Raw genomic sequence first — 24,253 nt, 5'->3', positions numbered from 1 at the left:
GGGGGCGGGGCTACTGTGTGACTGACAGGCTGTACCACCCAATCAAGGGAAAGTCCAGAAGAGGTCAGATCCACCTTCAAATTCCAAATCTGGTTTCTCCTGGTTTCAAAAAAACCAAGGTTGCCGACACAGAAACAAACTGGAGGCTTCCAATTGGCACCAAATTGACGGCTGACGTGAAGGCGTGTTGATACGTCGGCCCTTTCCAGGGTGGGCCAGTTCTCCCAGGGTGGGATCGGCTCCTGCAAAAACCAGTGAGAGCTCTTTCTGTAATGAATTCAATCAGTTTGAAGTACAATCAACAGGTACTCATATGTGGCACCACAGTGAATTTGTAGTCATTGGTTTGTGTCTTAAATACTCATGTATTGTGTGTTTTTATTGAACTTTGTCCGCTCCAGATTCTCTGACGTCTGGATGTCATTTCTCCAGACCCGTGGGCGGAGCCAGCTCATCGCTTGTGTTCAGTTCAACCTGGGAATATTTTTTAAACTGAACCTTTAGATGCTCAGACTGGAAACATTCTCATGTTCCCCTGATGCATGCTGAAGGAAACGGAAGATAAATTCTTACAGTCATGGCTGTGGGGAAGTGCAATGTGCTTGAATAACAGTGACTTTATTTTTACTTACTTTTTTCAGGTCACGAGAGGCCATGAGAGGTGTGACTGTTGGTGCAGAACATGGTGAAGAGTCAGAGTCCTGGTACTCATGGTCTTGTTCTGCACTTTACTGTTGAACAGTGTGTCAACAATGTGAAAACCAACAACCACCCATGAGCTTCGGACCAAATATCTGTTTTTCAAGACAAAGGCTGGAAGGTGAAGCTCATCCACCTTCTCAGAATCTGAACACTTCATGTCATTCTTCAACAGGTGGTGGCATCATTGGGCGGGGTGATGTATTGTGCTTGTTCTGTGTCCAAACTTAAGCTCATGCAAATTAATTTTTCACGGTCTACAGTGCTGAATAGTTGTGAACACGTGGAAATGCAAATTTAAACTTGGGGATGTCCAGACACTCAGCTGCCCAGGCATATTAACTAAGTAATGAGGAAGGAAGTCAGCACCGATCAGAAGAGATGTCGTCTACAACTGCAACGCATGATTATTTCTGCAGTCACTCAGAAAACATGCAGTACTTCTCACACATGTTTTTTTTTTAACAGGTGGAGCGGACATGAGCTCAACAGCAGTGGCAAGTGGACTGATTGTCTTTGTTCTCTCAGGTAGTGTACACTTCCATTTGCATCTTACTGTTATTTAACTTAGAGGACAGCCAGTTGGTGGAGAACCTGTTAAGCAACTTCTTTTAATCAGATGACAGATGTGATGAGGTCGAGATACAGATCTGAACATGAAAGTGATTTTATGTAAGGGGACTTTAGTTTTTTCACACTGTTTGTCTTAAAATGAGTCAGTGAGCGAAAACCAAGACTGTAATAATAAATAGAAAACACTAAATGAACAGCGGACTGTTCCTGCTCCAGGGAAAATATCTGAACTGCTTCTTAATGGAGCAGATCCAGTGAAATGCTGAAATAGATGTTTTATGTCTTTTTTCTTATCTGTACTTCCTGATAACAAAATTGTTTCACATCCGTGCTTTGCATTCTTCTTTAGTTTCACATTCTGAGCTGACTTCAGGCAGAAAACAAAAGAAACTTCTACAACGACTGAACGACCTTAAACTGTTTAACTTGGTATCTTTTGTTCCTGTGAATTATAGTTAGTGTGAGAGCAGAAGCTGAAACCACTAAATGTCACCCACTCAACTCCACGTTTCCTTTCTGTCTCTACTGTCAGCTGTCCAAACAGGAAAATGATGAAATTCAAGACTGAAAATAGATGAAAAGTTAAACATTAATAAACTGTTTAAAACCAGCTACAAAATGTTTCTAGCTTCTCTCCAACCTTCTCTGTGTTTCAGTGGTCCAGGGTGAATGGACAGTGACTTACTCTGCTACTCAGATCTGTGCCCTCAAAGGATCCACAGTGGAAATAAACTGCATCTACAGATACCCATTCTGGGTAAAGGACCAAGACAATGAAGTTGAGCAAACATTCTGGTTCGCTAAACTGCAGAATAACGAACCTGTAGATCTGAGAACAGACTCTGAATATTCAGGTCGTGTTCAGTATGACTGTGGTCAGAACGACTGCACTCTGAGAATCACAGACCTGAGAGAGAGCGACTCAGCTGAGTACAAGTTCAGGTTCACCACAAACCAACCAGGAGGGAAATACACTGGATCACCTGGAGTCACTTTGTCTGTCACAGGTAGCGTTTCCGAAGTAAATTTAGCAAGTTTATGTTACTTTTTCATGAGTTTGATCTATTTTTTATCATTCATATTATTCTGATTATTATTATTATTATTTAAACCCTTCCTGTGTTGCCTTTACTGTGTCTGCGTGTGAATTCACAGTATCTGCTTCCTGTTGTGTTTTATTTTCATTTTGTTTAATTGGTTGCTTGTGTCCTGCTCTCATTCATTTCAAAGCACTTTGTAAACTTATTTTTTAAATTCAGTTATTATTTCTTTATTTATTTATGTACCATTTGTTCTGTCTGTTTCCAGGTCTTGAGGTGCGGGTGAAACGCCAATCATCATGCCTCGTTCATAAATGCTCAGAATCAGAGCTCACATGTCACAGCAGCTGTCCTCTACCCCGTCCTCTTTCCTACGTCTGGTACAGAAATGGACATATTACGACACAAGAAAGCCAATCTTTTAAAGGTTACTTTTATTCCAAAGATGTAATTTCCTGTGCTGTTAAAAACCACGAGGATTCCCTCTCTCCCTCGGTCTGTGAGTGTCTGAGCTATCCTAAACACTGCGCCATACTCAACTGGAGATATTTTTTTCATAGTGATAATCAAAACCATTCAATTTTTCAGGTGTGTATGGTGAAACCTGCAAAAAAGTGAATTGCGACCGCAGGAGCATCTGTGCCTTTAAAGGCTCCTCAGTCGAAATCTCTTGCACCTACAACAGCCATGCACCTGCCATCGATACAGTCTGGTTCACTCGTCCACATGAGCCTCTTGAGTTGGAGTACTCAGATCGTATTGAGGTTCTTCATACAGACAGACGCTCCACTCTGAGGATCAGAGACCTGACAGAGACAGATTCAGCCCAGTATTGCTTCATATTCAGAACAAGATACTTTGAATGGGGGAATAGTTACGCTGGTACAACTCTGACTGTCACAGGTACAGATCAACACAAACTGAGACACACAGATTTCATCATACAAAACAGCGTGGTAGATTTAATAGGAAATGTTTGCTTCTTGTTCACAGATCCAGACCTACAGGTCCAGGTGGTCTGGACTTCTGCTGGTCCAAAACTGGTTTGCCACAGCAGCTGCTTTCTGTCTGGCTCCTGGTTCTTCACCTGGTACAAAAATAAAAATGTAATTGGTGGACAAACATCTCCGTGTTTTAGTGGACCAGTGGATCCTGAAGGCAGTTACTCCTGTTCTTATGAAGGTCATCACTCTGCTCCAGTCTGTGAGTTCAATTCCAATATCATTATTACTTTCATTTAAATTTTTTTAACCATCACATCGGTTGAAGGTTGGTTCAGAATGATAGTAATAATAACGATTAAAAAAGAAAACAGATCCAGGATCGTGTGCGGCTCATGTTGATGTTTATAACCTGCAGATGCTCCAACGGTGGTCTCTTTGACGGTGAGTCTTTCTGGGGTCATCATGGAGGGACGTTCCATCACTCTGACCTGTAGCAGTGACGCTAACCCAGCAGCTAAATACAGGTGGTACAAGGAGGACCAAATACTGGTCTTGAAGGGACCACATCTTGTCTTGAACAACCTCCGGTCCTCTGACTCTGGACAGTATCACTGCACAGCTGAGAATGAGCTGGGGAGGAGGACGTCTGGAAACATCTCCATTAATGTGGAATGTGAGTGAAACTCAGCTTCAGGCTGTTGTGCTTTTATTTAGTCAGTTATTGGAAAGCTTTCCTGATTCTTCCTCCATTTCCTCCAGATCCTCCAAAGAACATCTCTGTGTCAGTGAGTCCCTCTGCTGAGATGGTGGAGGGCAGTTCAGTGAATCTGAGCTGTAGCAGTGATGCTAACCCAGCAGCTAATATCACCTGGTACAAGGAGGACCAAATACTGTTTCAAGGAGCAGAAGGAGTTTATCATTTCAGCTCCATCAGGTCTGAGGACGGCGGGATCTACCACTGCAGGTCTAAGAACCAGTTCGGACAGAAAACCTCTCCAGCTCTTCTATTAGATGTCCAGTGTGAGTATCAACCATCTACAAATCACAAGGACTCTCAATATTTAAAAGTACAGATAGCGAGTGTTTCACCTTCTTCGTCAACATGATGAAGCAACAATCAGACTACCTCCTTCACCCATCATCAGAAAAGTGACAATGATAATATTTATTTACACAGCATTCATTTGTTTGTGTGCATCTTTTCCTCCAGATCCTCCAAAGAACATCTCTGTGTCAGTGAGTCCCTCTGCTGAGATGGTGGAGGGCAGTTCAGTGAATCTGACCTGTAGCAGTGATGCTAACCCAGCAGCTAATATCACCTGGTACAAGGAGGGTGAAGACTCACCAAAAGCTTCAGGACAGATCTTCACCATCACTGACCTCAGACCTGAACACAGTGGGAATTATTACTGTGAGGTCCAGAACACAAGAGGACGTCGGCGCTCCGCCTTATATCTGACTTTTAGAATATGTGAGTTTCAGGACAATGACAATGATCTCTATGCAACTAGGCCTGATTCTATGGATTATGGGTGATTTTGGAGATGTGTGTTGATTTTATGTTCACTTTAATATCCTGTAATTCTCATCAATCATCATTATTTCCTTCAGCTTTCTGGAAATCAGCAGCCAGTAGAACAATCACTGCTTTTCTCCTGGTTCTCATCGTCCTCGCTGTCCTCCTCTGGATCAGGTGAGAAAGTCTGTCACCATGATTGTGTTCACCAAAACATCTGGTCTCTGTGTGTCACTGATTTCATTTGATGGTTTATCTTCCTGTGTAGAAGAAAGAAGTCTTTCACACAACAGCATCAACCTGGAGAAAGACCTGAGGTGAGAAACAACAACATCAGACCACCCAATCAGAGAAACCGGTCTAATGTTTTCTCAGTGGAATCATCTATAATAGATTTAAGGCCCAATCAGCATTTACTCCTCATCCTGTCACATAAAATCAAACAGAACAATTAAACAAACAATTAAAAAGGGCACAAAAACCTTTTAATAAAAAATTGCGCCTTCAAATGTAGACTGTAGATCAAAACTGACCTTATAATTGCTACCAGTAATAATTTTTTCCTTGATAAAAAGTAGTTACCCCTGAGTGACTTCTAAAATAAACAAATATAATATAATAATATAAATATAACAGCGAGTCAGTCTTCTGAGCGGCTCCCTGATCTAAACATCATTTGGTTTTATGAGTAAGAGACAACAAGCAGAAAGCGTCAGGATCAAAACAGAAATCAGTCCACAGCAGCTGAAGTCCACAATAAAGAGCTTCTAATGTTTTTTCCAGAAACTGTAAACAATAACAAACATCCAACATTTTGTTCCACCACAGCTCCATAAAACATAAAAGTTATGATCTTGAGCTCTGTTTGTCCCGTCAGCTGAACGAAGGTCCACCAGCAGCAGAGCAGCAGGACGACCTTCACTACTCCAGCATCAGTTTCTCACAGAACCAGGCGGATGTTGTCTACTCCAACATCAGAGCTCATCCCTGCAGAGAAACTCAGGACGACTGGGAGGAGGTGGAATACTCTGCTGTCAGATATAACAAAGCCAGCAGTGCAGCAGGGTGAGCAGCTCCTCTCACTACACCGACCACAGCAGAAATACACATCGGGTTCAAATCGGTGAACAGTTTGTTTTTCCCTTCACAGAACCAGACATCCAGAAGATGGGGAGTCATTTCAACTGTACAGTACAGTCCAAAAACGCTCAAAATGAATCTGTGTGCGTTTCACAGCTTCAAGACAAACAAACAGATATGTCAACAATAGCAGCTACTGTATGTACAAAGATCAACTTTGTTTGCTTGTTGTTTTTTGAAGGATTGTTCAAAGTTCAGACCAGCTTTTATATTTTTACATGTATTTAACTTTGGAGAAGAGAATGTAAATGAATAAAAGTTTTATTTCACGTGTGGTGTAAATCTGACATTCATTTTAATTGAATTTCTGTTTTTCGACCAAACTAAAAGATTTCAACACGAAATAATTCTAATTTTGATAAAAACGTTTCTTAACGCTAAACTGCCACAAGATGGCGGCAGACGAAGAGGAACGGGACCGGAAGTGCGTCACAGCTGGCGTCCTTTTCAAAGCTCGGTAACGGCCGCCGCCTCGGTGCACCGGGACACGTAAACACGGACACTACTCTGAAACTGTCCGGTTTATTTCAGGCTGATGGCTGCTGTTTGACCGCTCCGGTAAGCGACGCGTTGAATTTACACTTTTTCTGCTGTTTTATTTATTTTATGTTATTTTTTGGACGCTAACTGTAGCTAGCTGGCTAGCTGTAGCCGACATTAGCATCTGATGCTAAAGTCCCTTTAAGAAGCTAGAAGTTTAAAGTTGGTTTGTTTAACAGCACAGTTAGATTATAAAATGATAATGTTAAGAAAAGAATAAAGGATATGAATGTTCAGGTTAATGTTACAGGAAGCAGTCGAGCTATTTTTATTTTTCTACTTTTCTTTTATCAGAATCAGTGATTCATCCTTTTTACATCTGTGTGCTTTGTGTGATTTCCATTAACTCTCTCTGTGTCCTTTAGGTTTCACTCGACTTCCTGACTTGAAGCTGAAGATATTATGGACAATCTGGATTTCTCAGAAGAAGAAATTCAAGAACAGCTGTCGATCCTCGGCTACAAAAACATCCCAAAACACAGACTGCGTGAATTCAAGCGAGGTTTGACGCTGAAACATCCAGATGTAAATTCTAACTTGTATAGTTACAGTTCAGGAAATGATTTAAAACACAGAAAGAAAGAACCTCCACCGTTGATGATTTCCATTTTAAAGGTTTAAAGTTGTTTTTTTTTTTCCTTGTCAGATCTGGATGAACTCATTCGACGTGGAGAATGGAAAACCTTTGCACCATCTAACCAGACAAACTCTACCCAAAATCATCCATCCACATCTCAGCCAAGTCCTCCAGCCTTCACCAAAGAAAAAGGTTCATATGTAACTATTGCCTCTCTAAAACATTTTGAACATTTTAAGATTTTGTGTTAACAGTGGAATCTGTCTGTTTTCACAGTTGGCCAGAGTCACTTCAAAGACTCTGAGAGCTTTTTCTTACATGCAGCCAACAGAGGCCATGAGAGACAAGTGAGTGCTCCAAACTGATGAGGTCAGCTCTGGGATCCAGCAGAAATGATCCCACAGATCAATAATACCTTGTTCCCTGCAGTCATAAATGAAGATGGGGGTTTGTTTCTGGTGTTGCCTTTTCACATCTGTTATTCAAATAGAAATCCTTCTGCAGTCAGTTCAGGAGCAGAGATTTGTGTAGTTTGTAGCGCCTGGCGGTCGAGTGGTTTGGACCCGGGACACTGGGTCAGAAAATTAAAGTCGATGCTGAGGATCTTTAAACCTCCGTTCTATCTCATGACCATCAGAGGATGGTATCACTGTTTGTAAGAGATGCCAGATTGTATTGAAGTCTCTGGGAAAAGGCCTGTTGATGTTTCCATGGCGACCTCTCTGAAAAACAAAGATTATAAACTGGGGGTTTTAAACAGCGTGTTGTTGACACAGGTCCTCACCAGCTGTCAGCAGCAGGGACTCTGGGACTCGTACGCTCACCACTCGGTGGCTCCGAAGCTCCAGCTGCCTTCAGGTGCTCCCACCAGGCTGCAGGTGGAGCCGGCGCCAGACCCAGACCTTCAGGACGTCCTAGACCTGCCCTTCACAGACAGCTACACCTCTTCCCCAGGCGCCCACAGGACATGCTTCATCAAGAGAAAAGTCCTCAGGTAATGTTTAAAAGACACATGCACGAGTCCAGAGTGAGTCAGTTTATCCTGACAAATATCAAGAAATTCATTTGTTTGTTTGACTTGGCTGAAGGAGAGAAATGCAGACAGGTTTGTCACAAAGAACAGCTCAACTACGGAAACATTTCATAATATGGATCTTTTAAGTTGTCATTTCTTTCCTGTAACTTTTATTTAAAGCGATTTTGTCGTCATTGAAACTTTTTGTTTTTCTCCTTCTAGGAAACATAAAGGACAAACTCTTGTCTGCGATGAGTCGATCTACAGTGATGACTCAGGTAATTAAACAGTTCCAGTTTTTTTCCTGATATTTGTATCTAATCTTAATAATGACATTTATTTGCAGAAAAATTTTCAAAACCTGCATTAAAATGAACGAATCTAGATAAGAAATGTATACACAAATTTAATTGAAAAGGAATTTCAGACAGAAAAAGACACAAAGTGAAGCAAAATTAAACCGGAATGAAATATGAGATAAGTTTAAGAAACAGCAAAATCAGGTCAAACTCTGTGATGAAAGTATGTTTGAAGACTTTTAAAAGATGAAACTTTTCTGTCCCACAAGAGGAAATTCATTTTGCAGAAAGCAAACTATTGAAACAGAATCTCAGAATGAACTGAGTCACGTCTCTGTACTGAAATTCAGCAGAACAGAGTAAAGTGACTCCAGCTGTGAGATTAAATCAATAAAAGCTGTAGTACCTTCAGTGACCAGCTGGAGCTGCTGGATGCAGATCCTCAGTGTCAGTAATCCTCTTAGTTCCTTCCTTAATCTCCGAGCCTCCACAGAACCAGAAGGCAGCTCACCAACATGGACAGAATATACAACAGACAAAAGGACGATGACAACGACGACAACAACTCTCTCTTCTCCTCCTTTTGGTCCGATGGAGAGAAGGAGCCAGAGGAGGAGACTGATCGAGAGGTTCATGAGGAAGACGCTGAACCGGGAGACGAGACAGAGGCCGCACCTGAGATGAGCAGCCAGGTGGACCTCAGTGGACAGAGTTCAGAGTATGGAAGTGAGGAAGACGAGGTGGAGCGAAGAGTATTTACTGAGACAGAGGACTCAGAGAATGGAACTGATGAGGAGGAGGAGGAGGAAGAAAAGAATGGAGGGATTATTACTGAGCCTGAGGACTTCTCCCATAAGAGTTCAGAGAGCAGAAGCATGGAGGAAGGAAAGTCAAGCAGCAGCTGCTGCAGCAGTCCAGCTCCGAGTCTGATGACGTCCGGCTACGGCACCTACAGACCGGAGGAGCAGGAGGGCGGGGACTACAGAGACGACCACACCATCACCGAGTTCGACCAGGACAGCCGAGGAGACCTGTCAGAGGTGAGAGACGACGAAGACGACCATCTGTCGCTTTTCAGCTTCGGTGGGTTGGACATCGAGTCCACACATGAGCCAGACGGCGGCGAGAAGCATCCAGGAAGTGTGTTTGACAGACCTGAAGTTTGTCCACCTGAAGAGGTGAACTTCACTGACTTAAGACCAGAAGAAGCCGAGGGCAAATTTAAATATCAATGTCCAGAGTCCAACAGATCAGATATCCAACATCACAGTGCTGCTGTGGACGAAGACAGATTCTTATTGGTCGACAGCGACCCCAAAGAAGGAAGACAAAGTGAAGAGGAGCTGCAGGATAAAAAGGAAACTGAGGACAAAGTGGAGTCTGAAGATCCTGACGACTCCTCGAGCAACAAGGAAATCAAGTTCATCAACTCCAACGTGGACTTTTGGAGGACGAAGTACGAAGAGATGTGTGAGTGGGAAGGAAACCTCAGGCAGAAGAACGGTAAACGTCTTCCTGCCTCCAACACTCATGTTCAGGACTTTATTTTGGAAAGGTTGAAGATCAGGAGAATATCTCTGCATCCACCAAAATAAAAGTCCCATCTACTTCCTGGGAGACAATCAGACGCCAACTTTTGGTTCATTTCAAACTGCATTCATTTATTCAGATTTTCAGTGGACTAGAAACGAGAAACTAAACTGGTAAAGTTCATACTGACCAGGAGCAGTTCTGTTCGATCAGTTATTGAGGCTCACTGAGTTCACTGAATTTAGCTCGATGTTCAAACTGGTAAACTTAATTTGTAGTGCACATTTAAACAGAACAAAAAAAATGTATTCAGCAGGTCTAAAGGTAACAAAAGAAACAACAAAAAACAAGGAACAAGGTTAGAGCAGGTTAGAATCTTCAGCCGACATTAACATTGTTGTGGCGCTTTTAATGTATCAGTCATGAGAAGGTTCTGGTTCTCGGGTGTTTGACCACGATGGCGGTTATTTCTCTGCAGACACGGCGAGCTCTCTGGAGGAGCGCCTGGCAGAGCTTCGTCTGTCCGCTCATCCCGACTCTGAGACGGAGAACGAAGACGTCAGCGGTCACAGCGACTCATGCAGCTCTGAGCCCGACCGGATCTCTCTGAGTGCTTTTGAATCCTACATCAGGGGCATGGTGGGTAATGTAGTCCCTCAGGTTTCACTTTGGTCTTCTCGAAGACGACGACCTGACTGTTTTGTGCTTCTGCAGACTCGGACTCAAAGTGACGGAGACTTCAGGCCTAAACCCAAATCCTGTAAGTCGCCACCAACCCCAGTTGTTTTCATAACGACACTCAACACGTCTGCTAGTGAGTCATTAAATGTGTTTGTGTGTCAGTCATCAGACCCGTGATGAGCCAGCAAACCATAAAGAAGACCGACCCCGTGGCCAAGTAAGTTGAGGAGCTCTGGAGCTTCAGATAACTGTTAAAGGAAACTGAACAACTGTGGCCCCTTCCTGCAGATACTTCCAGTACAAGCAGCTGTGGGAAATGTTCAAGCTTCCAGGAGAGAAGGACCGGAGAGCGCTTCGCTGGGAGATAAAGGTATGGAAACCACAGATCCAGATCAGACAGTCGGATCAACAGACACAGCTGATTATCCTCTTTGCTGTTCTTTGCTTTCAGGAGCGTCTTGCCTTCCAGCCTCCTCCAGTGAGTCTCTCCTCAAACATTCACCTTTAAAGCACATGTTGTCAAAGATTTCCTTAAAGCTGCACTAACTGCAGCGCTTCATGAAAGGTGGTCTCTGGTCGTATCTGACCTGCCTCACTCCAGCAGTTTATCTCAGGTGTTTGATTGAGCTCAGCTTCCTCCTGGTAAAGTGGTTGTTCTGTGTCGCAGGCTAAACCTCGGAGAGTCTATGTACCGAACACTTACATCGTGCCGACGGAGAAGAAACGCTCGGCTCTCCGCTGGGAGATCAGGAACGACTTGGCCAATGGCCTCCTTCCTCACAAGTTCACGTATCGGTTCTAGGCCTCCTTAATGAATCTGTGCGTTGTTTTTTTTTTAATCAGTGGTTTTATTTATTGACTCTTGCTGTTACACATAATAAACAGAACAAAAACAGGCTCCCTGTCAGTTTTACGTCACAGGTCGCAGTAGGGCAGTTTGAACGGATACAGGGGCGTGAAGCGCTCGTCGTGCCACAGCAGCTTGTCTTCCAGAAACCTGACGGAGTCCAGCGTGAGGACGACGGCTTCGTGCTTCAGCATGCTGTGGACGTTCAGACCTGACGGACAGGAAGTGACATCATGAGATTGGATCACACTTTAAATCACCTGATTTCAGGATGTTAGGGTTAAACCTGCCAAAATAAAATCAGCATTTTCTCATCAGTGCAGAATTCAAGCAGCTAAAGTCTACAAATATTTGTGATTAAAAGAAAAGTGAAATGAAGCGGAAGCCGCCTCAGTGAACACTCACCGACGGCTGGAATGACGTTGACGGTCTTTAGGTTCGCTGTGGCCTGAAGGATGTTTTCAGGAAACGCTTCACCTCTGAGAACAACAACACCACAAATCAGGTCCGGAACAAAACAACAACAACAACAACAACACAACCGGCCGGAGTCTCTGATACTGACACATCGACGATCAGCACCGACTCTCCCCAGTTTCTCTGTCTGATCAGGTCCAGCAGGAACTGAGAGTCCGGAGTCGGAATGTTCAGGGAGTCCACAATGTGCAGGTAGTCCTGGAACGACAACTGATTCACTAAAAGTATTCCCATTACAGAAAACTTCAAATGTCCAACAGCTCCGCCTCAGAATCATTTGGACTGCTGAACATTTGACGGTTTGAGGTCAAACTGTTCGTGTCCAAATATGGCAGAAGAGATTTAAAGTGAAGTTCTTACCTGCGTCGTCTTCGAGCTCAGCGCCACTTTCAGCCCCTGCACTCGAACCTTCATGGGTAACATGTAGTAGTAGCTGGTCGGCCCTCTGGGTCCATGAGACACCCCGCCTGAGGAGACACACCGTCAGACGCCTGAGGCCTCTGGGAAATGACACACATTAAAGCAGCCGTCGTCACCTCCTCTCCAGAGCGGCGATCTGATGCTTCCGTGTCGAGCTCTTCCGCTTCCCTTCTGTCTCCACGGCTTCTTGCCCCCACCTCTGACCTCTGCTCTCACCTTTGTGTTGGCGTGACTCTGACAGACGGAGACAGGAGTCGTCTTCAGATCTGAGCTGCTGACCAACATCAGTCGTGTATCTGACTAAATCTGACTTACGATTCTCTTGAAATTTCTCTGCCACGTTTCAACGCTGTGCAGAATATCGAGCCTGAAGAGGAGAAGACAAAGCAACAGCTTCAGAGAGTTCCGACCTCGAGTTCATGTTTTTACATTCAGACAGACAGGAAGTTCAAAACTCCACTTTACCTGGGAGGCACCGCGAACACATCCGGGTGGAGCTCAGCCAATCCCAGCGGCTCGCTGTCAGGACTCTCCAGAGTCTCCACCCACATCTGGACGGGACTCAGGTGAGCCGGAACATCCGCGTCACACTTCCTGAGGAGAGGCAGCGAGCCGTCAGCTGGAGGACGAGGACGCTCTGCAGCAGGAAAGAGTCAAGATTCTTTATGTCATTCTACAAACGCACAAAGAAACGATGTGCTCTCAGCACTGAAAAAAACAAAAGACTGATGACTGAGTTTATACAGATGATCATATTTATTTTGAATGAAACTTACAGAAGGTTCCACTTTGATTTATTAGCTTTTGTTACATTTTATAACCATGAAAATAAAATGAACAATAACATAAGGAGTCAAATTGAATTTTCTTTGTTCTCTGTAAATAACGGCTAGCTGAATCCTTAGAACAAAAACTGTTGTTATTCCTGAAACCCTCGAAGGTTTTCAGAACCTTTAAACACTCATCAGGGAAAACATATTAGATGTTTTGAAAGATAAACATTTAAACTGAGTATTTGGAAAGTAGATCTTTCTGAAAGTTATCACCAAGAAAAGATTTTCTAGTGTGACGCTGTGAAGACATATTTTTAAACCTTTGTTGAGAACATCTCAAACGTCCCAAGTCTTGAGAGGAAGTAAAGAAATAATGGACACATAAAATAGGTTTCCCCCTTTCGTTATATATATAGTTTGATAGTGATAAATGTTTGAAAAATTATTGAGGAAAAAAATCCTTTGGATCTTTTTAAAATTCTTTTCCAAACATCAGATTAAATTCACATTTCCAGATGGAGACTCACTTAATCTGGCAGGATCCACCAGGTTGGGGGGCAGCAGGAGGTTTGGAGGCAGGACGCTCTGACCAGAGAAGGACGAGGCCAACTGAGGACGACAAAATGATTCCTGTCAGCATCAACAGAACATCAACCTCATGACCAAACTGAACTTCTGTCCAGCATGAAACAATCAGAACTAATCATCCTGTCAGAGAGAGGACATGTTGTCTTTGCGGATTTATTCTCTAAGGTATTTAATATTAATAATAATCTACCAACTGCCGGCTCCGCCTCCTTACAGGTGAAGACTCTTTAGTTTTCCCTCCTGAGTCTTTTGACCAATAATCATTTTACAGACTAAACTAAAATATAAAGAAGATTCAAAGAGTACAACAACATGTTTTTGTGTAATTGATTTATTGCTGTTAGATCTTTTCTGCATAATCAGGACTTCCTGTGTTTGCTTCTTGTTATGTGAATTAGTTTGGATTTTAACTGTGACATTCAGAAGATAAATGTGATGAGCAGCCGGTTTTCACTGAGTTCAGTTCCTTTCTCACCCTTTTAGCGGCTGTTCGGCCACAAACGGTCAGAGACAGACGAAACATCTCGGCTGAGTTTTCTTCAGTCTCCGCGCTTTCTTCTGAAATCAACAAAAAATCAGCCGAAATCAGCTGAAATCAGACATTTTTTCTCTGAGACACGACAGGACTGCCTCACTGTTTTCTCAACGGAAGGTCGCGCTGAGCGTGTTGGCGCATTGTTATGACGTCACGAAGAAGACATGCTCGGAGCGAGTGAGGCGCTGTCACCTGACCGGATGCGGATAACGCACCGGAAGCAAGAAATAAAAATAAAAGCGCGATGGAGAGAAAAAAATAAAGAAATATATATATATATATAATTTAATAATAATAAATAATGGACAGAAATATCAACATTATCTGATATTTTGATTTCTCTTAAACAACAAAAAATCGAATTAATGTTGAACACAGTTCCACACAAATTTGGATTTTATCGCAAATTTTATTTTCAAAAATAAAACTACACAAACTTCTAAATTTAAATAAATGTAAATGTGAAATAAAAAAAAAATACTCACACTTCCCCAAAGCAACAAATTTATTTATGTGCGTCATGAGCAGAGTTTATATCGATGATATATACATTATGCTATTAAATCACAATGTTATTGTTTCACAATAACAAAACCAAAAAAGTGCTTTTAATGCTTTAATAAACTCAACTATATACACACTTGATGAATATTAACACAAAATAATAGAAAAATAAACAGAATTTTAGATGTGTCCTTAAAAATGTACAAAAGTCTTTCTGAGTTTCAACATCAGTCAGAAATAAAGAAAATGAAGATCTTAGAGCCTTTGAGGTTACACTTTAATACAAATACTTTTTAAATGATGTATCATATCATCGTTACAAAATATGAAACATTTTGAATTTATGTATGAAATAAGTGCAAAAATGTTGCATTGTCGCGATGTAATTTACATGATTACATGATTACAAAAGCTCAAAGTGGTTTTATGTACAGAAGCAAACGCAGTTCGTTAAAATCATAAATCACAGTTAAAGGCTACAGAAGGTTTGAGAGGAAGATCGTCCTCCCTTTCACCTCTTTTTCATATGGAACTTCAAGCTCTATGTTTCTTGGATTAAAATCCAGCCCCCCCAGTGTGTTATATTTGCGATTTGGCATCCTCTGACTTTGTATTTGACTGGGAAAAGAAGTGACATAGAACTCATCAGAACTGTTCGGTACCCTTATCCTGGGATCGAGGGAGAATTGTGGCAAACGGTGGTCAGCTGCAGGCTGCAGTGTTCTGTGGTGTCTTGAATAGATCTCACCAGCTGGAGCTTTTCTGGAATGTCTGGAGTCCATCATGTCGATATTTACACCTGCTTGGGAGATCATGTGTCCGTAGTTATGTGATGCCTGGAAGTCCGGTTTTGAACCTCTGGCTCTGAGTATGTGATTCTTTCCTGTGAAATCATCAATGTTGAGATCAGAACGGTTGAAATCGAAGTGGTGGCCAAAATCAGCATCCATCCCTGGGAAGCTGGACCTGACTCCGCTCCTCAGGGACTTTCCATTTCCATGACTGAATCGGATGTCTTCATCCACGTCCAGGACAGGCATCCTCATGTTCATACCTGTCATATCTGATTTGCGGTTCTTATATGATGGTCCTCTGTGACTTAGTGAAGGATTGTCAAGGTTAAGATCTGCAGATCGGAGATGAAGTTGTGGATTGCGCATTGCCACATTGGGCATGTTGAAGTCCATGTTTGGAGCACTGACCCTAGGACCTCTGATTTTTCCTCCAAAGTCAATATCAGGCCCAGCCCCCCTCAGATCTGGGCTTTCCAACGGAGGCACCTTGAAAGATGGGACTTTTAATTTTCTGTCTGCCAGATGGAGATCCGTCTGTGGACCCTGGATGCTCCCAAAGGGAATGTCAAAGTCTGGATTTCTTATCCCTCCTTTTACATCAGGGACAGTAAAATCCATGTCTGGCTGTCCAATGCGAGCTTTTGGACCACTGATGTTTACATTTGGAATATTCAGGTCTCCATTCAGATCAACATTGGGACCTTTTGGCACCTTGATTTTTGGCTTTTTAAGCGTTGCATCAGGCAAACCAATGTTGACATCTGGAGTGTCCATATCTATTTTTGGAACTTTAAGATCCATATTTGGCAAGTCCAAATCAGGGCCACTCAGTCCTTTCATCTTTGGAGTTTTTATTTCTGGTCCTTTTGGTAACTTAGCATGAAAATCTGGTGCATTCAGGTCAAAGTTTGGGCCGTCAAACGTTGGAGCAGAAAAACCCACATCGGGCATTTTCAAATGTGGCTTTTTAATCTTTCCAGATGGACCACCAAAGTCAACATCTGGCATTTCAAATGCAGGTTTGGACCCTTTGAGGTTGAGGTTGGGTGGGTTCATACCTAAATCTGCTCCATTCAAATTCCCATTAAACTCGGGTCCTTTTGGGCCTGATAAACTAACTTTAGGCATTTTCAATTTGGGCATCTTCAGTTTTGTTTTTGGTGATCCAATGTTGACATTTGGAGTGTTGACATCTAACTTTGGACCTTTAAGGTCCATGTTTGGTAAGTCCAAATCAGGGGATTCAATTCCACCCTTAATCTTTGGACCTTTGAAATTCGGCATCTTCAGTTTACCAGATGGCATATCCAAGTTGACCTTTGGGGCGTTGAGGTCCAGTTTGGGGCTTTTCAGGTCAACCTTGGGTAAGTTGATGTCTGGTGCATTTATTTCTCCACTTAGATTGGGGCCTGACATATCAAAGTCTGGTGATCCGAGGTTCAGGTTGGGACCGTCTAGTTTTGGTCCAGACACTCCCAAATCAGGCAGATTCAAGTTTGGCATCTTGAATTTTCCAGATGGAGCAGCTACATCAACATCTAGGTCGGCTTTAGGACCTTTGAGTTTGAAATCAGGTGCATTCACATCAAAGTCTGGGCCATCAAAGTCTCCATCAAGGTCTGGTGTTTTCAGACTTGGGAGGTTGAATTTAGGCATTTTCAATTTGGGCATCTTCAGTTTTGTTTTGGGTGATCCAATGTTGACATCTGGAGTGTTGACATCTACCTTTGGAGCACTGAGGTCCATGTTTGGACCTTTGAGATTCAAATCTGGTGCGTTCAGGTCTGCATTAAAGTCCATGTTTGGTCCTTTTGGTGATGTGCCTGAAAGATTAAACTTTGGCCATTTCACTTTTCCTGAAGGAGCTTTAACATCCCAGTCTGGAGCATGAAGCTCTGGCATCTTCAGTTTACCAGATGGCATATCCAAGTTGACCTTTGGGGCGTTGAGGTCCAGTTTGGGGCTTTTCAGGTCAACCTTGGGTAAGTTGATGTCTGGTGCATTTATTCCTCCACTTAGATTGGGGCCTGAGACATCTAAGTCTGGTGATCCAAGGTTCAGGTTGGGACCGTCTAGTTTTGGTCCAGATACTCCCAAATCAGGCAGATTCAAGTTTGGCATCTTGAATTTTCCAGATGGAGCAGCTACATCAACATCCGGCATTCCTATATCTGCTTTTGGCCCTTTTAGTTTGAGGCTGGGTGCATTGACATCAAAATCTGGACCATCAAAGTCTCCTCCAAGGTCTGGTTTTTTTAGACTTGGGAGGCTAAATTTAGGCATTTTAAATTTGGGCATCTTCAGTTTTGTTTTTGGTGATCCAATGTTGACATTTGGAGTGTTGACATCTAACTTTGGAGCGTTAAGGTCCATGTTTGGTAAGTCCAAATCAGGGGAGTCAATTCCACCCTTAATCTTTGGTCCTTTGAAATTTGGCATCTTCAGTTTACCAGATGGCATATCCAAGTTGACCTTTGGGGCGTTGAGGTCCAGTTTGGGGCTTTTCAGGTCAACCTTGGGTAAGTTGATGTCTGGTGCATTTATTCCTCCACTTAGATTGGGGCCTGACATATCAAAGTCTGGTGATCCAAGGTTCAGGTTGGGACCGTCTAGTTTTGGTCCAGATACCCCAAAATCAGGCAGATTCAAGTTTGGCATCTTGAACTTTCCAGATGGAGCAGCTACATCAACATCTAGGTCGGCTTTAGGACTTTTGAGTTTGAAATCAGGTGCATTCACATCAAAGTCTGGGCCATCAAAGTCTCCATCAAGGTCTGGTGTTTTCAGACTTGGGAGGTTGAATTTAGGCATTTTCAATTTGGGCATCTTCAGTTTTGTTTTGGGTGATCCAATGTTGACATCTGGAGTGTTGACATCTACCTTTGGAGCACTGAGGTCCATGTTTGGACCTTTGAGATTCAAATCTGGTGCGTTCAGGTCTGCATTAAAGTCCATGTTTGGTCCTTTTGGTGATGTGCCTGAAAGATTAAACTTTGGCCATTTCACTTTTCCTGAAGGAGCTTTAACATCCCAGTCTGGAGCATGAAGCTCTGGCATCTTCAGTTTACCAGATGGCATATCCAAGTTGACCTTTGGAGCATTAAGGTCCATGTTTGGTAAGTCCAAATCAGGGGATTCAATTCCACCCTTAATCTTTGGACCTTTGAAATTCGGCATCTTCAGTTTACCAGATGGCATATCCAAGTTGACCTTTGGGGCGTTGAGGTCCAGTTTGGGGCTTTTCAGGTCAACCTTGGGTAAGTTGATGTCTGGTGCATTTATTCCTCCACTTAGATTGGGACCTGACATATCTAAGTCTGGTGATCCAAGGTTCAGGTTGGGACCGTCTATTTTTGGACCAGATACCCCAAAATCAGGCAGATTCAAGTTTGGCATCTTGAACTTTCCAGATGGAGCAGCTACATCAACATCCGGCATTCCTATATCTGCTTTTGGCCCTTTTAGTTTGAGGCTGGGTGCATTGACATCAAAATCTGGACCATCAAAGTCTCCTCCAAGGTCTGTTTTTTTTAGACTTGGGAGGTTGAATTTGGGCATCTTCAGTTTTGTTTTTGGTGATCCAATGTTGACATTTGGAGTGTTGACATCTAACTTTGGAGCGTTAAGGTCCATGTTTGGTAAGTCCAAATCAGGGGATTCAATTCCACCCTTAATCTTTGGACCTTTGAAATTTGGCATCTTCAGTTTACCAGATGGCATATCCAAGTTGACCTTTGGGGCGTTGAGGTCCAGTTTGGGGCTTTTCAGGTCAACCTTGGGTAAGTTGATGTCTGGTGCATTTATTCCTCCACTTAGATTGGGGCCTGACATATCAAAGTCTGGTGATCCGAGGTTCAGGTTGGGACCGTCTAGTTTTGGTCCAGATACCCCAAAATCAGGCAGATTCAAGTTTGGCATCTTGAATTTTCCAGATGGAGCAGCTACATCAACATCTAGGTCGGCTTTAGGACCTTTGAGTTTGAAATCAGGTGCATTCACATCAAAGTCTGGGCCATCAAAGTCTCCATCAAGGTCTGGTGTTTTCAGACTTGGGAGGCTGAATTTAGGCATTTTCAATTTGGGCATCTTCAGTTTTGTTTTGGGTGATCCAATGTTGACATCTGGAGTGTTGACATCTACCTTTGGAGCACTGAGGTCCATGTTTGGACCTTTGAGATTCAAATCTGGTGCGTTCAGGTCTGCATTAAAGTCCATGTTTGGTCCTTTTGGTGATGTGCCTGAAAGATTAAACTTTGGCCATTTCACTTTTCCTGAAGGAGCTTTAACATCCCAGTCTGGAGCATGAAGCTCTGGCATCTTCAGTTTACCAGATGGCATATCCAAGTTGACCTTTGGAGCATTAAGGTCCATGTTTGGTAAGTCCAAATCAGGGGATTCAATTCCACCCTTAATCTTTGGACCTTTGAAATTCGGCATCTTCAGTTTACCAGATGGCATATCCAAGTTGACCTTTGGGGTGTTGAGGTCCAGTTTGGGGCTTTTCAGGTCAACCTTGGGTAAGTTGATGTCTGGTGCATTTATTCCTCCACTTAGATTGGGGCCTGACATATCAAAGTCTGGTGATCCAAGGTTCAGGTTGGGACCGTCTAGTTTTGGTCCAGATACCCCAAAATCAGGCAGATTCAAGTTTGGCATCTTGAATTTTCCAGATGGAGCAGCTACATCAACGTCCGGCATTCCTACATCTGCTTTTGGCCCTTTTAATTTGAGGCTGGGTGCACTGACATCAAAATCTGGACCATCAAAGTCTCCATCAAGGTCTGGTGTTTTCAGACTTGGGAGGTTGAATTTAGGGGTTTTCAATTTGGGCATCTTCAGTTTTGTTTTGGGTGATGCAATGTTGACATCTGGAGTGTTGACATCTACCTTTGGAGCTTTAAGGTCCATGTTTGGACCTTTGAGATTCAAATCTGGTGTGTTCAGGTCTGCATTAAAGTCCATGTTTGGTCCTTTTGGTAATGTCCCGGTCAAGTTTACATCAGGCCCCTCAAAGTCTGGAACTTTACTGTTTGGTAAATCAAATCTGGGCATTTTAAATTTAGGAGCCTTGTATTTTCCAGCCCGACCTTTAATGTCAGCTGAGGGGATGTCAACTGATAAGTTTGGTCGCTTTAGGTCAGCTTTGGGCAAACTTACAGCAGGTTCACCAATCCCACCTGTCACCTCCAGTGCTTTGAGACTCAGGTCAGGTGTTTTAACGTCAGCTTCAAGTCTGCCTAGAGACCCAAATTTGGGCATAGTAAGTTCACCAGCTGGAGCGTCCACATCTAAATCTGGACGTTTCAGATCAATCTTTGGTTTCCTGAATGGAACATTGACTTCACCTGAGGGGACGTCAATGTCTGGTCCATTTAGATCCAGCTGTGATACGTTACCACCCGGCACATCGAGGTCGAAGTCAGGAGATCTCCCAGACAGCCTCAGATTGGGCGAGTACTTCAGATCGAGCTGATCCGAAGGGACACGTGGGTGACCTACATCTGTACTGATATCATAATCTGGGCCTTTAAAAGAAGGACCAGAGAGGCCCAGGTGAGGGATTTTGAACTTTGGCATTGTGAATTCTTTGTTTGTCCCTTCAATGCCCACTTTAGGAACACCAGTGTCAAAAGAAGGAAGATTCAGATTGGCGTCTTCTGCTAACCTGGCATCAAAGTCTGTGCTCAGACTTTTCGTTTTCAAGCATCCAAAGTCAACTCCGAGGCGAGGCAAACCGGGATCCTGTTTCAGGGTGACCTTTGATGAGCCTCCGTCAGTCAGATCACTGTTCTGATGGCCTTCTTCAACATTAAGCGGGTCACCCCTGATGAACTTCTTGATTTTGGCTTTGTAGAGTTTGTTGTAGGAATCCATCAGCATCTGTGGAATTGAGAGAGCAACATAAAACAGTTTCACATTGAAAACTGATAAATTACAGATAAATCAATCAGGAACTTCAGTGTGGATAGAACCTGCACTGAAATCAGGATGTTCCCACAGCTGTGGGTGGTGTTGTTACGCAGCAGCTTCCTGAGCGCCGTTCAGTCTGTAAAAAGACTTACTGTCTCTGGAGTCTTGGCATATTGGTCCAGGTTGTCGAGGCTCCTGCTCAGTTTGCTCCTGCTGAGGTTGCTCCTGGTCAGGACCTGGACTTTGTCATCAAATGGTTCCATTAACTTCAGAACTTTCAGCACTTCCTCTTTTGACAGGTCATTAAAATTGATTGTTGCCCCCAAAATTTCATCCCCTGAAAATGAAAAATCAAAAGTCTGAATGAAACGGTGACGCAAGCTCAAGAGAAAACATTCAGCTGCAACGTAAACATCCAAAACAGAACTATGACAATAAACACCAACTTTTAGCACCAAACTGAATATTGAATTAATCTGTACATTCATTCACATGAATGAAGAGGCAGAAATATTAAACATATTAAACAAATCCACCACTGGACTTCATTTAAAGCTGTTCTTTGTCATTCTTCTTAAAGGCCGGAGATGAAGACAAAATTCAGCGTTAACTGCCAACAAAGCCAGATGAAGTAATACAGCGTCCTACCCTCCCTCAGACCCTGACTGGTCGAGGCGTTGCTGTTGATGCTGGAAATGACCACCCCCCCCTCGTCTGATTGTTCCAGGGTCAAGGCCTCAGAGAGGCTCCTCCCTCTGCGGTGAGGCAGCTGCAGGAAAACAAACAGGAGAACTGAGTCAAAGTGAAAGACTAAAAAAGAAACGTGGGACTGAAACAGAACTTAAAGGAAGTACCATGATCCTTTTGTGTTTCTGGTCAGCGCAGCATTGGCACTCCCCCTTTGGCTAAACCTGCGGACGAAACAAAATGTTCAGCTGGCAGAGTCGGCCGTGACGGGAACATCAGCGACATAAACAAACATGGCCAGTCTCCCCTTCCTGAGCTACATTATCACAGCGGTTTTAATGTAACATTATGATGTCACAGTGGAAACGACCTCTGACCCCTGACACCACCGAAAACCAGTCAACTCATCCAAAGAATCTCAGCAAATGTGTTTCCAACCAAAAACTGGACAGTGAAATCGACACACAACCTAAAACTAAAACTCCGACTGTTAATGAATTTGTTTATTTATCTGTTCTTTGTTCACACCTCCGCTCGGTGTTTCAGGAGTCTGTTCAGGCTCCTGAATGAGAGGAAAATAAATTCATGTTTGTGTTTTTGTTTTTAAATGAACGCTCAAACTACTGAATCTGAAAGTGCGTGTCAGTCTGGCTGCAGCTGACCCTCTCAGGTATTCCTGCTATGGCCTCATTATGCAGGAAAACCCTGAACAGGTTTATCGAGAGTTCTCCTGTTGGGTGTTTTCATTTTTGTGAGCTTGCAAAGTCACAGAAACCGCGCCCTTCACTTTCAACACAGAAATCCTTGTGGCTGAACTCCAGAAAAACGGGCTGGGCCGGACTCCACCAGAACAGAAACGGGCTGATGTTCCATGTTTGAATTTAACGCAGTCAGAATTTAAATAATATAAAACACAGAATTTCTCCTCTATTCTAATAATAAGAAGTAATTGTAGTAATTAAATCAATGTGATATCAAAATGAAATAGATGCTTTTGTGTATTTAAATTCCAATCTGCACCTGAAAATATTAAAAAGGAAAAACAGAACTATTATTTTATTGAGTTATTCAAATGTCCCTAAATACTGAGATATAGTTTTAATATCAAAATAAAATAATTAAAAAATCTGTGATAATATTTTGAATTAAAATATTACAGCAACTGATAAACAGTCAATCCCTGTAGTAATTATCTCTAAATCAAAATGCACGCATCCGTTATTTCGTCCCAGCTGGTCACCAGTTCATCACAGGCAGACCAAAACCTGCGAGCTGAACTCAGTCAACAACATTCATCATTTTAGGTCAAAGTATTGAATCAAAGTACAAAAAGAAAAAAAAGAAATATATAAAAATGTGATCAAGTATTTAAGAAACAATTTCAGCTCACATGAGAATATTATGAAAATATAATCATAAATGATTTAATATTAAAGATCTTTCCTCTGCATTTGTTCGTTGATAGAAAAAGGCACCTGAGCAAAGGAAGGAGCTGATTTACTGCTGAGAAGGTTACAGTGAACATTTCCGTTACAGCTGCTGCAGCTCTAAGAAGGAAACTGCAGTCAGGAGGAGCTGTTTAAAATCAGAACACAGGCCTCCACAGAGCAGAATGAGCTGCGGTACAAAAGTGAACAATGAGGAGCAAAGGTCACGAGTGACTCCACAGAAAGGCTGCTGAGAGAGAAGTTCTGAATGAGACTGACCTGAAGCTCCATCAGGTCCAACATCCGTCCTGCTGACGTTTGTGACTGAGCAGAGAAGCTCCGGCGCCGTTTGACTACCTGCCCCGAAGCCGACGGACAGGTTCGGCCTCCGACGTCCCGCCCCTTCAACTGTCAGCAACATTCACACCACACGCCCTCATGCTAACACACCTTGACTACCACATGCCTGCAGCTCATGTTCATACAAACACACACGTCAGTGAACACAACACAGCCGCCTTTGACTCTGAGGTCATCAGATCAGCTCGCTCTGTGTCTGAGAACTCAGAGAACCAGCAGCAGATCTGAAGCCAAAAACACAAACACAAACATGAGAAGAGTCGGAATGGGAGCCAAAGGGAGCGGCAGGCGTTCACTGTGACTCACCGATTATGAGACACGGACTGGGACCGGACTGTGAACCTGAAGGGAAGAGACGCTGTTACATAATCCAACCT

The 24,253-nt window shown here is 43.0% G+C and overlaps 4 protein-coding genes across 13 annotated transcripts; 2 read left to right on the top strand and 2 right to left on the bottom strand.

Moving 5' to 3' along the window:
* Window positions 1–27: 27 nt before the first annotated feature.
* LOC115055970 (B-cell receptor CD22-like) lies at window positions 28–6,181 on the top strand. Of its 3 annotated transcripts, none has more exons than XM_029522255.1 (13): window positions 28–820; window positions 1,168–1,227; window positions 1,929–2,279; window positions 2,581–2,811; window positions 2,901–3,215; window positions 3,306–3,515; window positions 3,672–3,929; window positions 4,016–4,276; window positions 4,467–4,727; window positions 4,868–4,949; window positions 5,041–5,089; window positions 5,650–5,837; window positions 5,923–6,181. In XM_029522255.1, the coding sequence occupies exons 1-13, from the start codon at window positions 775–777 to the stop codon at window positions 5,987–5,989; spliced, it is 2,379 nt and encodes a 792-aa protein (XP_029378115.1). In that variant the 5' UTR covers window positions 28–774; the 3' UTR covers window positions 5,990–6,181. The 3 variants fall into 3 exon arrangements, with proteins under 3 accessions (XP_029378115.1, XP_029378195.1, XP_029378031.1); XM_029522335.1 differs by having other exon boundaries at window positions 28–874; window positions 4,016–4,127; window positions 4,579–4,727; XM_029522171.1 differs by having other exon boundaries at window positions 28–874.
* A 176-nt stretch (window positions 6,182–6,357) lies between these two features.
* Window positions 6,358–13,080, top strand: hyls1 (HYLS1 centriolar and ciliogenesis associated). The gene is made up of 12 exons (XM_029494802.1): window positions 6,358–6,470; window positions 6,818–6,954; window positions 7,099–7,221; window positions 7,306–7,376; window positions 7,806–8,023; window positions 8,267–8,322; window positions 10,352–10,512; window positions 10,588–10,633; window positions 10,717–10,771; window positions 10,843–10,924; window positions 11,006–11,032; window positions 11,222–13,080. Exons 2-12 carry the CDS (start codon window positions 6,855–6,857, stop codon window positions 11,354–11,356), a joined length of 1,074 nt encoding a protein of 357 aa, XP_029350662.1. The 5' UTR covers window positions 6,358–6,470; window positions 6,818–6,854; the 3' UTR covers window positions 11,357–13,080.
* On the bottom strand, window positions 10,050–14,328 carry mrpl4 (mitochondrial ribosomal protein L4). Its single transcript, XM_029496628.1, has 9 exons — window positions 14,135–14,328; window positions 13,599–13,680; window positions 12,764–12,935; window positions 12,614–12,665; window positions 12,415–12,532; window positions 12,239–12,345; window positions 11,967–12,076; window positions 11,807–11,880; window positions 10,050–11,612 (listed from the first exon to the last, which is right to left on the bottom strand). Exons 1-9 carry the CDS (start codon window positions 14,180–14,182, stop codon window positions 11,470–11,472), a joined length of 906 nt encoding a protein of 301 aa, XP_029352488.1. The 5' UTR covers window positions 14,183–14,328; the 3' UTR covers window positions 10,050–11,469.
* Window positions 14,329–14,681: 353 nt separating this feature from the next.
* Window positions 14,682–23,899, bottom strand: LOC115051312 (neuroblast differentiation-associated protein AHNAK). 8 transcript variants are annotated; one of them, XM_029514996.1, is made up of 6 exons: window positions 23,796–23,899; window positions 22,257–22,313; window positions 22,051–22,171; window positions 21,555–21,739; window positions 17,406–21,372; window positions 14,682–16,787 (listed from the first exon to the last, which is right to left on the bottom strand). In XM_029514996.1, exons 2-6 carry the CDS (start codon window positions 22,257–22,259, stop codon window positions 15,175–15,177), a joined length of 5,889 nt encoding a protein of 1,962 aa, XP_029370856.1. In that variant the 5' UTR covers window positions 22,260–22,313; window positions 23,796–23,899; the 3' UTR covers window positions 14,682–15,174. The 8 variants fall into 8 exon arrangements, with proteins under 8 accessions (XP_029370856.1, XP_029370781.1, XP_029370714.1 ...); XM_029514921.1 differs by having other exon boundaries at window positions 14,682–17,405; window positions 17,943–21,372; XM_029514854.1 differs by having other exon boundaries at window positions 14,682–18,560; window positions 18,681–21,372.
* Window positions 23,900–24,253: the final 354 nt, after the last annotated feature.

This window comes from Echeneis naucrates, chromosome 1 (assembly GCF_900963305.1).
Source record: "Echeneis naucrates chromosome 1, fEcheNa1.1, whole genome shotgun sequence".
Taxonomy (NCBI): Eukaryota; Metazoa; Chordata; class Actinopteri; order Carangiformes; family Echeneidae; genus Echeneis; species Echeneis naucrates.
Note: the sequence above shows the minus strand (reverse complement) of the source record. Positions and strands in the feature narration are given on the sequence as shown.